This window comes from Silurus meridionalis, chromosome 2, assembly GCF_014805685.1.
Source record: "Silurus meridionalis isolate SWU-2019-XX chromosome 2, ASM1480568v1, whole genome shotgun sequence".
Classification (NCBI taxonomy): domain Eukaryota; kingdom Metazoa; phylum Chordata; class Actinopteri; order Siluriformes; family Siluridae; genus Silurus; species Silurus meridionalis.
The window spans coordinates 22,209,210-22,223,631 of record NC_060885.1 but is presented as its reverse complement, the minus strand read 5'-3'; the positions used below and the strand labels follow the sequence as shown (position 1 = coordinate 22,223,631).

The 14,422-nt window shown below is 41.3% G+C and overlaps 2 protein-coding genes across 4 annotated transcripts in view; one reads left to right on the top strand and one right to left on the bottom strand.

Moving 5' to 3' along the window:
- The window catches only part of sdccag8 (SHH signaling and ciliogenesis regulator sdccag8), a 68,132-nt gene that overhangs the window by 41,066 nt on the left and 12,644 nt on the right, over positions 1-14,422 (top strand). The window contains exons 17-18 of one of the 2 annotated variants that reach the window (XM_046868166.1): positions 4,557-4,683; positions 7,139-7,705. In XM_046868166.1, the coding sequence (XP_046724122.1) occupies positions 4,557-4,683; positions 7,139-7,177 (166 nt within the window). In that variant the 3' untranslated portion in view covers positions 7,178-7,705. Of the gene's footprint in view, positions 1-4,556; positions 4,684-7,138; positions 7,706-14,422 lie in introns of those variants that run through there. The other variant, XM_046868173.1, reaches the window with a different exon arrangement.
- The window catches only part of akt3a (v-akt murine thymoma viral oncogene homolog 3a), a 108,864-nt gene continuing 102,281 nt past the window's right edge, over positions 7,840-14,422 (bottom strand). For both annotated transcript variants that reach the window (XM_046868187.1, XM_046868196.1), the window contains exon 14: positions 7,840-12,622. In XM_046868187.1, the coding sequence (XP_046724143.1) occupies positions 12,537-12,622 (86 nt within the window). In that variant the 3' untranslated portion in view covers positions 7,840-12,536. The remainder of the gene's footprint in view (positions 12,623-14,422) is intronic.

Here is a 14,422-nt window from a genome sequence, read left to right as displayed (position 1 = left end):
TACCAGCAGCACTCATGCATCCCCAGACCATGGTGCTACCACTACCATACTCAACTGTAGGCAAGAGACAATTTTCTTGGTACTCAGACCACAGGACATGGTTCCAGTAATTCATGCTCTTGGACAGCTTGTCATGCAAACTGACTTGTTGCAGTGTACGTATGGTATGAGCACAGACAAATAGACCTTCTACTACTGCAACGTCTAAAGCAGTGCTGGCAGAACTCATGCATCTGTTTTTTGAAGCTGCTTCTGTACCTGATGCTCAGCATGAGGACCCCCCTTTTTTGATGGACCCTTGTGAGGCCTGTTCCCGAGTGGAACCCATCTCGGAAAACCTCTGTATGACTCTGGCCACTGTACTGTACCTCAGTTTAAGGGTGTTAAAGCCTCTGTCATCTTTGTGAAGAGCAACAATTCTAATTCTCAAATGTTAGAGAGTTTCTTTGCCATGAGGTGGCATGCTGAACATCCAGTGGTCAGTATGAGAGAATTGTACTCAATGTTCCAAATTTAAACTGCTCTTATACACGATACACAAATTTGTATGGTCCTGTCAAGCAGATAAAAACATGAACATGATGGACATGTGGCTTTGCATGGTTACACAACATACATCTTTCACTTAGGGTGTACTCATTTTTGCTGCCAGATATTTAGAAAATAAGGCTGTATGGTGAGTTATTTTTAGAGGACAGTAAATCTGTACTGCTACACGAGCTGCACATTAACTACTCTAAAATATATCTCTTTCATTTCTATAGTTTTGTCCCTTTAAAAGATCTACAAAAATGCTTGCTGAAATTTGAGGGGGTGCACCCACTGTATGTATATGTATATAAATATATATTTTCTTTTTCATTATTTATTTATTTATTTTGTATTTTTTAATAAGCAGTACATCATAGAGTTTCTTTAACATTGGTTAAACCACAGAACCTGTTAACACTTGCAATTATATAACCTCAGGCCTGTGTAATAGCCTCTCATGCCTCTCATTAAGTTTCTTTCCAGAAGTGTATAAGATATAAAAACACCCTGTAGTATTACTGGGAAACCACATATCCTCACCATATGAAGTTTTTGAGGGGATTATTCTTAGACCGAGAAAATATAGTGCATGTTTGTTCACAGTTTTTGTATTACGACAAGATCATAACCTGTGATTTACCTTGAAGCCGTATTTTTTACTGTATAATATGTTTCATCAACAGGTGTGTGGTGCAATTGTAATTATTTGTAACTGCACAGCCATTTTTATAGTGGAAAAAAAAGTTATAGTTATCAGTTCTCCCATAGATTGGGTAAAAGTTTATATTTGTATTAATTCCATACAAGACATAACTAGCAGTATGAAAGCAGATAATCATACTTTTTCTGACTGAAAAAATGTATTACAACCGTTATTGTAAAAATAATGCAACACTATTTCAGTGTTTAGCGTTTCAGAAAAATATAAGTGCCCCCCCTGAGGTGGGCTCACTGCAACCATCAAATCGCTGCTCGACTTCTTACGGAGATGCTCACTGCATTCTCTGTGTACACTGTGTCTGTCAATACTTCACACCACATGTACTGCTAAACCAGCACACCATCTTTATCTTCTTTGGCCTTTTTGATCCAGCAACCTCTTTAACCCAAGCACATACTGTACGCTACATTGGTCTGTAGATAGAGATGGGGATAATAGCAGGGAGTTGAGTGAGAGCCAGGCTCTGGAGGTGGGCAGCAGCAGTGGCGCCAGTCTCCCACAAAGCAGGGCCTTAGCCTGGCACAAACTGTCCTCCATCCAGTCAGAGAGGGGATGATGAGAAAATAAAGAAGATCAGATGAAGAGACAGGCCTGTGCATCAGACTCGCTGCCCATTCAAGCTCAGACTAAGCAGCTTCTTCCAGCTTCAGCACACAGTGGAAAAAAAGGGAAAAAAAAAACGGGGGGGTAAAAAGAAAGAGCAAAGAATGACATTGAAAGACAGATTATTGTCAAGCGTGAGGGGACCAAAACTTGGAGCATTTGCCCACCACAGCCTAAGCAGCCTGCTCCAGTTCCCACAGGAGGGAGCGAGGGATAAGTGGGGGTGTAGGGGTAGAGAGAGAGCGAGAGAGAGGCAGAGAATAGGGCCTGCACAGACGGCAGTAGCCCCAGCCAGCAGGAGCAGGGCATCTGTCTTCCCCCTAAGCAACAGCTAGAGGCCTTCCCTCTCCTCTTTCTGTCCTCCGGAGCTGGAGAAGCATCTCCGTGTGTGTCTCTTTTGGCTCTGGTCTGCTGCTACGCAGAGAGAGATCTGGGACACGCTCACAGTGGGACCAAAGAGCAGGCTGCAGGGGAAAAAAAAAAAAACAGGATTTCCCAATCTAGCCTACATATTTACTTATAAGAACTCTTTAGCTCAACTGCACCAGCTAGTCAGAGGACTTGATTTCTTCATTCAGGTGTGCAGGGATAAGGATTGAACAGATAGAGAGCATTGCTCTCGTTTCGAGACTTGAGGCCGTTCGCATGGGGGGAACAAACCCAAAGCCCATGTGAAATCACTGCTGTGTGGTTCGCTTCCAGTGCAGGCCGTGTGAACGTGAGCGTTCGATTAAATCCAAATAAATGCAACTTTGAATAAACTAGTGTGAATGATAAACACTTCGAATCAACAGGTAGTGTGATGCCACGGTTTTCGTTCAATAACAGCACATCAAGTCTTTCATAGTTCATTCAAGTTCACTTTTTACTTTTGCCTGTCACTAAACAGCGCCTTGAGTTTTCTTTTTGACGAATCTAATGTCAATACTTTATCCATTTGTTTTTCAATCGCGTGTAACATCATCCACCTGACACTTTTTTTTTCTTTTCATCATGAACATTATAGCCGATAGATTTTGCTTTCCTATCCTTTCTGATGTGTGTGTGTGTGTGCATCTGGTTGTAAAAAGTCCTCTGTTGCCTAGCAACTTGTTGCTACTTTTATAATCTGGTTAAATAAAATGGTTAGAAACTGACTTAGGAATCTATCCAGAATTCTATTTAGGAATTTACATGGATTACAGGTAAATGACAGAGTGCTATTTATCCAAACTAACACACTGAAATGTCTTTACCCTCGAAGATCCTTATAGCTATGACATATGTATATACACTATGTGGACAAGTATTGGGACACCTGACTTTTTTTTTTTTCTTCCCCAGACTGTCACCACAAAGTTGGAGACACATAATTGAATAGGATTTCTTTGGATGCAGTAGCATTCAATTTTCCTTTTACTTTACAACCAGGAGACCCAAACCAATTCCAGCATGACAATGCACTTTATGAAAATAGGTGGCCTGCTATAGAGCTCTGACCTCAACCCTTCGGAATGAAAGGGAACACTGACTGCACCCCAGACCTCCTCACCTACATCAATACCTTAATAACACCCTTATTTATCTTCTCTGGAAAAATATTGTATTAATTAAAATGATGACTTTGATCATTTTACTATTTTTTTTAATTTATGAATGAAATCATTTGTTTTCTTAGCAAACCTAAAGACACTGTTGTTTGCAAGGATGCGAACACCAGGCATCACAGTCCTATGTGCTATACGTTAAACATCGTATTCCAGATTTAATTCTCCCTGTGCTCCACTCTTTGGGGAAGCATGTGGGGATTTACACATTGAACCACATGAGAATTAGTGAGGTCAGACAACAAAGTATATAGTCAGCATTCCAGTTTATCCTAAATGTGTTCAGTGTGGTAGAGGTCAACTCTGCTACTCATGGAGGTTGCTTTGTGTACAAGGCCATCACCGTGCTGGGAAACAGGTCTGAGTTTCATGAAGAGAAATTGTTAATGCTACAACGTGTAGAGACAGATTGTCATTTTGTGCTTCAGTTGTTGGGGCAACAGTTTTGGACTCTCCAATATACAATAGAGGGCAAAAACGGTTGTGGTCAGAGTTTTAAAGCACTCAAACCTTCCCATGTGAAGCATATCTTCATGGAGCTGGCTTTGTGCACAGGGGCTTTGTCATACAAGTCTCGTTGTGAACATCCTGTAATATTGTGTGGTAACAGTTTGGAGAAAGATCAGGTATGGATGGAAAAGTCAGGTGTTTCAATACTTTTGTCCTTCTAGTGTCTAGCAGTTGAAAAAACAAGCAGGTTATTGAAAAGCGTTTGATTTGTGTAATAAGAGTGTGTTTTGTTTTGTTTTGTTTTTTTCATTTCCATCATCAGTGCAATCATTAGTTAGAATGAGCCAGCTATCTGTCACTTATTTAATAGCTTTATTACTTTATGAGCCCAAATACTCATAATTATAAAAAAATCTATTCTTAATCGATTTGTTGTTGCAATAAATAGCTTTAAAAAATAAACTGGGAAAGCAGCCAGCATGATCTAAAATAAACATTGGTGCAAATGTAATCTTATTCTGATAAACTCCACATCATGAAAAACAGCAAATGGAGATGTATTATGTCATGTGCTTAGCTGTGTGTTCGGAAGTCATCACTGAAGCTGTAAACAAAGCAGGTTTGTAGTGTGTGTGTGTGGTGATGCAGGATTGTTGTGTGTGCAGATTGCAGCAGCTGGATCAACACTGTCAGTCCAGTGCTCAGCAGGTGTTGGAGCTGCTCAGCAGACAGAACCAGCTCGTGCACGAGAGGCAGCTTCTCACTGAAGAGATGAGCAACCTGCGTGTACAGGTGAGGCCTCCGCTCCATGCCGATAGACAGGAAGCGATTCACTTTACATTCCGTAGTAGCCGCAGAAAACAAACGCTGTATATCCTGATGTTTAGCGTCGAATAGTTGTAGAGGTTTTTACGAGTGCAGTGGCGGACAGTAATGAAGTAAATGTGATACGTTACTGTACTTAAGTAGCTTTTTTTGCATATCTGTTCTTTACTGTATTTTCGGGTTTTTTTTTTTTTTTATTTATGACCGGATAAAAACGTATCTCTTTAAAGAAACGCCTGACTCTAAATTGCCCCAAAATCCGTGGCCTTGTTTGTGCGATAAAAAAAAAAAAAATTTTATTTGGTCTCATGTTTTCAAAGTTTAAGGGAGCACTTTTACTGGAGTCATATTTTACTGGGTGTATCACCACTTTTACTCACACGGGTTGTGTTTTTCATCCACCAATTGATTGCGCATATGTATAAAAATGACGAAAGTCGTACGCAAGTTTGCGATCACAAAAGGTATCGCTGGAATTCCAACTGCGCTGATAGCATGTTTAGTCTACTTCCATGTCAGCTGAGAGAGAGAGAGAGAGAGAGAGAGAGAGCACAAGTAGCACAGCAGCTGGTAGCCATGGCTGCACATCACGCAAGACTAGGCGTCCACAGATGCTCATCCAGATTGCTGCTAGAGGCGCGTCAGCAACAGACAGTGACTAGCCGCACGCTGACATCTGTAGAAGATTATGGCAAACAGAGCGCCACTCTGCAAAGCGCCGTCGCTCGCAGCTCTGTTAATACTGCCATGCTGTTGTTTTGTTAGGAGAGAGGTGAGAGTTAACAGCTCCCGCTCTCCCTCAGAGAAACAAAATCAACACGCAGCTCCAAGCAGCCTCGTGCAGAAAGTTCACAGCGTTTAGCACGAGAACAAGCAGCAGAAGTTCCAAGAGGCTTCTTGTGCTTCAGTGAAAAAATCTGACACAAAATAAAGTTACTGTTTTGGACTTTTTCACCTCCTCCCCAACTTCCCTTTTCAGATTTTCCTTTTCTCATCTTCATTTGTATTCGTTTCTTCAATTATTGCTTTCCTTTTTCTTACTTTCTTTGAAATATTCACATCAAATGTTCATTTCTTACATTTTTTACCTTCCTTTCTTCCCTTGCATATTACTTTCATGTTCATCCATCCATATTTTTTTCTTCTTTCCCTCCATTTATTCAGTCTATTTTCCTTTTCTATTTCTTTCCTTCATTCCTTTCTTTCTACTCTCCTTTTTCCTCCTTCCATCCTTACTCTCCACTTTTTCATCGAACTGTCCATCCATAAAAAAAATGCCATTTTCCTTCAATTTGATTCTTCCACCTACTTTTCCTTTGTTTCTCACTTCGTTCTTTACTTCATTCTTCTCTTTTATGTTGTATTCCTTCATTATTATTCCTTACATTTTTTATGCCCCCACCATTAAGTTTTCCTGTGATTGTTTTCGGATTGTATGTTCAGCTGTCTGTTCTGTCGTCGTGTGATTATTGTTAGTGTGATATCTCAGAAACGCGAGGTTGAATGTTTGTAGGATTTATAAGGATTAATGATCAGAAACAGCAGATGAACTGATTAGATTTTGGAACGGGCTCAGGGTCACAGCAAGGTCAAATGTCTAAAAGATTTGTTTTCCACAGTAGCTTTAGCTTGTTTCTGGCTGGATAATTTTTAAGGTCTTCGTCTCTGTCCCCGAATCCGTCCCAGATTCCTTCTCCATATAAAACCTGAATCACTCTGATGCCTGACTCCGTGTTAATAACGTAGAGGAGCTTTCTGAAGTCTCCTCTGTGCGTAAATAAGCTTCATCCATACACGTGACACAATCAACCTCATGATAATACGACAAAGGCGTCTCTTTTGATGCATCCCTCATCCTGCGTTGCAGCTTTTCATTTTTCGAATGCGAGGCCGTGGGAGATTGTAGGAGGAAGGAGACACCAGTTGCGTACTGGGAATTCGAAGAAGCTCAAGGTTGCATTCCTCAACTGCATTCACATGATCCTCAATTAATGCTGCTGGATGAGAAGCGCAGCAAAGCTCAGACCCTGAGACACTACCCAGTACTGCTTAACAGTATTTAAGAAAAGAAAAAAACTGATTGTTCGAATGATGCCGACGCCTCTCGCTTGAATAGCAGAAATAAAAAGCACCTGTGTACGAGTACAAACTGCACTTTATATGCGTATTGTTTAACGTGAACGCTGGATGATTGGAGCAGCAGCTCGGCAGGAGCGCACACAGGGCTGCCTGCCGAATGGCGCGTTTGTGGTCGGGTTTTTGTTTAAAAAGGATCTCTATTCGAGTGTTTGTGTAACAGCGGGAAGTCGGGATCGACGGTTATCGAGAGTAAATGCATTTTTCTATAAGCGCCGCTGAACCCCGTGTACAGCTCAATCTGTGCAACTGACTGAAGCGAGCGCTTTTGTATTTCCTCCCTCAGTTCCCAGCCGAGAGGAGAGAAACTCTCGGAACAGTGTGAGGGCGGCTATTTCCTTCTCTCTCGACGGAGTTAATCCGATCACACCGACGGAGCGCCATCGCCACGGCTTTACTCCGAACTCATGAGGGATTTTTTTTTTTTGGCTACAAGTAAGAAGTGGGTGTGTGGGTGCGAGTTTGTGCGTGTGATGGCTGCAGGGGGTCGTGTGACATCACAGTCCATACTGCATACACAGCAGCAGTGCTGGCTCTCGGTCACTAACACTCTCGCTCTCACACACACACACACACACACACACACCGTCCCCTCCTCTCTCTCGCTCTCTCCCTCTCCATCACTCTTACACACACACACACGCCACACCCTCTACACACATGGATTTGCTAAATTATGTTCAATACTCACTGATTTGTGGTGCATACCAAACATGTATTTGCAATGTACATTTTTGAACGATAATTTAAAGATTAATTTATTTGCTGTTTTTACACGTTTTTCATGTGTTTGTCCATGTTTGGAACTTTTGTTTTGTAAACACGCTTTCGTCAAATAAACGTTCAAACCCGACTCCCGTCGAACCGGCCGTAAACGACACAGAAGAACTCCTCCGAACGCGCATTTCCCCTCGAAGACTACAAGAAAAGATGAAAGGAAGAAGGGACGGAGGAAAGGAAGTAGGCAAGAGCGAACGAGAGGCGAAGTGAGCACAGATTGACAGTGTTTTATTTAAGCAGTCTGTAAGAAGGAAAATAATGTGCATCCCTATCATATACATTTACATGTAAAAATACTAAGGATGTTCAGTGTACAAAAAAGGTTTCTCATAGATCAGCGTTTTTTTTTTCACATCGCCGTGGGCCATATAGTCATGAAATAAGCATTCTCTTTTAGTCAGTAAATATCCCAACCTGTAATACAGTTCTTTCGGTTTGTTGTTTTTTTTTTTGTCTTTTTTTAGAATCAAGTCCCTTCTGCATAAAAACTCAACGACATGTCTAGATCTTAACATGGATCTAATGACAGAGCTAGCAAGGGCAAGAAATGTCACAAAATCTAAAGCTACATGGCCGTAAAATTTTATTACAAGTTTGTTTTTTTTTACCCCCGCAGGTTTTCTCTTTTTTGTTTTTAAATAAATACTTTACAATTCATGCTTGTTCATAATACACTACCAGGAGCAAGAGAACAAGAAATTATGTTGTAGACGATACAAACAGTAGCAGCAAAGTGTGTACGTTGAGGTGTAAAATATTTCTTCAAGACCCTGCAGTAAGTAAGGATGGAACCCATCAGCTCACACGGCTCCTTCGCGTACGCTAGTTCTTCGCTACTCCGTCGTTCGGAGCAGGCCACCGTAGCCGTGCTGGACGCAGCACAAGCAGCCTGAGACTCAAAGACTGCGAGACTTTTTATACCGGGTTTCTGCTGTTGAGCACGGCTCCTGATGGGAACAGTCGAGGCGGCATCGCCCGGTCATGACTGACTTTTCCCGAAGAAAGCTCCAGGAGACGCTTGGGGAAGGGGAGCGAGAGCCGGAAAAAGTCGGCACCAAAAGCAAAACTCCTGGCAGTGTCTCACCACGTTCACAGCGTAACGCTTTACAAAGCAAAACTCTGTTACTATTACTAATTTAAAAAAAAAAAAAAAAAAAAAAGGAGCGCGTGAAGGGAACATGTGCTTTCAAGTCCTTTTTTCCGTCTTAAAGCAGGAACCTTTGTTTCATTTTTTGAGCTGAACTATAGAAAAAGAGAAATGGACATGAAAGTGCTGTTATACATAATTTAAAGCCAAGTTTTGTGACTATGGAGTTTTAAAAAGTGGTGTATGGTGGGTTTTTTATTATTTTTTTTTTTTTTGGCCTGTAGTGCCAAAGCCTCTTTTCAACAGAGTGCAGTGCAGTTTTACTGGATCAGCACTCAGGTCCCAAACATGCAAGAAACCAACACACAGTGTCACACACCTCTCTCTCTCTCTCTCTCTCTCTCTCACACACACACACGCCATACGAAAGACTCCCTTTACACGTGCACATTTATAAAGACGACACAAGCCGTATTCAACTCGATACTGAAAAAGAGCTGCATCATACATAAAAAAAAAAAAGCACACCTTATTTTAACTTTTTTTTTCTTTTCAGATTTGCTATTACTTAGAACTCTATAAACGTACCTAAAGAAGAAGCAAAAGAACAAAAAAAAACAGACAACAAAATGAGCGATTTTCAACTTGATAAATAATTAATTTAAAATGAACGCAAAAAAACAGCACGATCCCACTCCGTTCACCTCTCACTAGGTAGCATCGTCAGCGAAAATCACAAAAAAAAGAAAATGAAAACAAACAAAAAAAATCAAACAAATATTGGAAGACAGAAGCTCTTGCAATTTGCAGTAGCGTGGTCCTGACGCGAGTTTTACCGTCGCAGTAAACTAAGAGCGGGAGCGCTTTCTCTCCAAATGAACCGCAACTGGGAAGAAACAAGGCAACTAGTTCATGTTCGTTATCAGTGCAGTCTCTAGGTTTAATAGCATTTCATTTCCTATGGTATGACCATCAAAGGAATGTGACATCTCTGTATACAGGTCCATACAAACTCCGAGACACACGCACTCACACACCCACAGCTAGAATTTACACACGTTTTATTGACGTGACGTCCTCATATGGAGGAGCGACAGTCAAGCCCAACATCGCAACTTGCTCTTCTTTATAACCAACAAATAAATAACACCATCTTCATCATCCTCCTTATCATTATCACCATACAAGACCATCAACAGTGCATCCACTCAAACCCCTCATTCACTTCCGTTTACACCTAAAACACTGCTGAGCTTCTTCTTAATTCCTCTTAATTCCCAGCAGCATTGTACGTACAGCCACACACACGCTCGTTCAAACCCAGAGGCAATTTAGAGTCATTAATCCACCTCCTGTTATGTTCAAGTGAGGGACGAAACCAAGGGAACACTGAGGAAACCCACACGGACACAATTCGATTTGCTACACCTCGTGATATCTGACCTGATCCACCTGATACAGTTTTGCAAACTTACCCTTATCGCGCACTTCACAATGACTTAATGCAAAGCATAAAACTAATACCGCCGGCTCGTAAAAATAAAAAGGAGACACGGCAAAAACACTCTGTTAAAGGTTCGAGGAATGTACTATACGTTTTAAACATAAAAACATTAGACACACAACACTTAGATTTGGTCTGACCAACTCGGATTCTTCCAGCCTACCTTCTCTACTTCGACATTAAGCGCAGCCCGAAAACCTGCTCTAACACCATTCCAATCACAAAGTAGACCTGCGTACGAGGTGATATTTCAAAAGTTTCGAGGCTAGTTTTGTGACTCGCCAACAGATGGCAGCACAAGGCTGCACGCGCAGTCACCGGGAGCACCGACCTTCCTAAGTCAGCGTGCCAAAAGACATTTTACATCGAGAGATGTGCAACTTATGCTATTCTGACCATGTGCGTTATCACAACTGTTCACTCTCCTCACACGTGAGTTTCACACGTGAGCCGGAAACAACGTGATCTCACTTCAGCACCCACCCTATTCGCCAGATTTTGAATCTTACAGACTTCGCCCACTTCCTGAAGATGAAAATTCGGCTCAAAGGTTCGCCGTTTTGACACCACTGTGAGAATCCAGGGCGTATCGCAAAAAAAGAACACTTCTGGGACACATTTCAGAAGTGGCAGGAACGCCGGGAGCGCTGTATTGCTGTGCAAGGGGACTATTTTGAAGGTGACGTAAACATAAAAAAGTGTGAAAGTGTGCAAGCATAGATAAATAAAGTACTTTCTTGTAAACAGGGCCAGTCTCAAAACTTTTTGATCCCCCTTGTATTTAACAAAGACCGATGAGAGGTAAGAGAGGGATGAAAAGCCACACAGGGGATTGAAGTGTCACTAGCTAGGGCTTCTCGGTGCTGTGCCGTGTTATTTATATTTCTTGAACGGAATTCTGTGGTGGTTTTGTGGTTGTTGCTTTTGCTTTTACTACAAAAACTCACCTTGCACAGAAAAAGCATGTGAACGGGCTTCTCAATGCCGTCTTCACTGCGACATGTTAGGAAAAAAAAAAAATGCTAATCGAAACAAAAGGCCTACCTGTGCATCGCTCGATTTACATTCTAAAGCCGTTCTTTTCTAGATATCTAACTCTGTTCCTTAACACAACAGGACACACTACAGTGCATCTACATGCTGTCAGGACACGTGAGCTTCACTTGAGCCGCTGTGTTATTTATTTTTCGTCTCAGACAAATTAGGAGAACTTTGAGAACCCGTGTGCTGAACGTACCATGGAGAACTGACGATCGCAACTCACTTTACTCACGCAGTCAGTCATGTGACCGTCGGACGGAAAAACAGGAATGACCCGTGAAGGAGGAAATCCCGGGCAAAGCAAAAGCGATCGACACCATACGGGAACACATTGTTCTGATTCGAGGCGTTGCTGATCCCAGTAGATAAGCGTACCTGAAGGATCAGGAGGTACGGTGCTGTATGGCTCAGATTCACAGGACTATTCAGCTCATAACATCTAAAACTAAGAAACCCCCACCCCATTCCCCACTCCCCTTATCGTGTTTTTTTTCTCAACCCGTTTGCTGAGTAAGTAAAAGAATGAAAAGTACTCCAGTGCCACAGTGATACTGAAATGCTAGCTGAGGAACACAGCAGATCCTGACACCCATTACTGCCATGAACACAGTGTGTGTGTGTGTGTGTGTGTGTGTGTGCTGAGTGCTGTCTGGGCATTAAACGTGAGTGCTAGTGATGCGAGTGGCCTTGCCCGTGAGAATCTTCAGTGAAGCATGTTTTCCCAACTCAACACCTGTGCAGCCTGAGTATACTGCTATGGCAGTTTTTGGACACCACAAGAACGGAGGCATTCGGTTGTACTTCATATCAGACAATCACACGACACGCAGCGCTCAAAAGAATGTACATCATGTGAATCTTAAGCCACACAGGGGGATGGACTGAAAATAGAAAGGTGCTCCGCAGTTTCAGTGCTTTTTCACTTTCGCGCCCAATCATGTGAACATATTTAAGCATCTCAATGCAGGAACAAAAAAAAAAACACACACAACTAAACACACGAAAGTAAACAAACACCACAGTTCTTCTCCCCAGCAGTCTGGGGCATTTAAGCGGACTGGATTTCAGCTCAGCCCGACGTGCAAAATTCCCATTAGCATTAAAAGCCAAGCGTGTCCTGGAGCTCTTGGCCTGTGTGAAGGATGATGAAGAGAGTCCCAGTGGAGAAGGGAAGCTTTGTTTGGGCTAAGTCTGACTGGGTAAAAGCTGTAGGACTAGTCTGTTCCAGTGGTAAAGCGTGATGATGATGAGGCAGTGCTGGCTGTGTGGGACTCACTCTCTCCCGCTGGCCGAGTAGGAGAACTGAGGGAAATGCGGCCGCCGCTCGTTATCCATGCAGTCCATCCCGTCTTCATCAACTACACACACACACACACAAAAAAAAGACATGTTAGAGAGTTTATGTTAGAGAAATTTATCTTAGGCCAGCTTTACTTTACACCTTATACCAATATCATCTAGCATTATTTGGTATAAGTTAATGTAACTTATTTCAGTATTATTAATCTCAGTAGTGATCGTAGAACAGTTATGTAGATATACTTAGGTGTAAAATTGAGAGAATACATTAATCCCCCGCTTTATCGCGGAATTGCATTTGCCACAAAATAATTTCTCTCTCGTGGACAGCAAGATGGAACAAAATACTTTTTTTTTTTTTTTGAGTGTTTTGTTGAAATTAGGAAATGTATTAATAAAAATGTAGTTATTAATTATAAAATGCAGAGACATTTTTATACAGTACAGTACTGTATACATAAAAAACTGTTCAGCGTATATCATACAGTCGCACAAGAGACAAAGAGCACGCAGTGTTTTCACAAAAGTGTGCTGTGTGGTGCTGAAAATATATACATAATGACACTTCAACCAACAAACAAGCAGAGAGACTACGCATCGGCTACGCTACTGCAGAACTGTATACTGTACAGTATTCACTTTTAATGTGATACAGTGTACTGTATTTCTACGAATGTACACAAAATTCATCTCGCTATATTCTAGCGAATGTTTTCTGTGTGTGTATAAAGTGTGTAGGAGGATGTTTTACGGCTGCAACATAAAAAAAAAATAATAATCCACCGCGATAAACGGGGGGAGTAAAACAAAAATACTTATACATCGAAGGCCAGAAAAACAAGAGATGTTTTAAGGTTGGGTATAGGAAAAGAGAAATCACATAAATATACCATGAGGAAGAGGAGATTTCCACTAAAGAACGAGAAATTGATGAATAAGGAAGAGGAGGAAACTTGGAGAAATATGTAAATTATCAAAGTACAAAAAATGCGGTTTTTGGATTTGAAAGTGCATTCGCTAGCATCAGCCAAATGATGCAGAGGTTCTGACTTGCTGACTGACTGCAATAAAAGCTGCTTTTGCTTCTTTCTCATCCACGTCCGAAAGCTTGTTCATTTTTCCGCAAGATAAAGAAGTCTGAGCCACCCTGTGAATATCCATGGTATACATACAGTCATTCGCTCTGTTTCCTGTAAGCCATATATATATATATATATATATATATATATATATATATATATATATATATATATATATATATATATATATTACACTGTATATATTCAAGGACTTTCTCCAAGATGCAAACAGACCAAACACCTTAACAGAATCAGTGACAGCCGCATATTTATAAGGGATTGTTTGAACATAAACGGCGCAGAAAACAGGTAAACAGTCAGAGTCGCGTTGGCAAAGACGCAGCCGACAGCCTCAGCTTGGCAGAGAACTTGATCAAAACTGTCAGATCTGAGTGCTGAACCGTTCTCATCAAACATTCTTTAATTGTTTCATGCAAATCTTTCAGTGCTAAGAGGACAAAAATATACCCTGCGAAAGAAGAAAACGGCAAGACTTTCGCTGCATTGATTTAAAAAAGAAAGAAAGAAAAAAAAACATTGAAATGTTCTATTTTCAGGGGCTATTTTATGCTTTATTTTTTTTAATTATTTTTTTTAGGGTCAGTAGCTGTTATCAGGAAAAGTTCAAACATTAGTCTTACATAAGCGGAAAATAAGGCAAAACAGCAGATTTAGAATGTAGTGTCTTGGCTCTTAGAGAATATCAATATGCCAATAAATGTGTGCCATGCTTTACCAGAGCCACACAGCAACCTTGTGCACATGGAACTGTGGATTCAG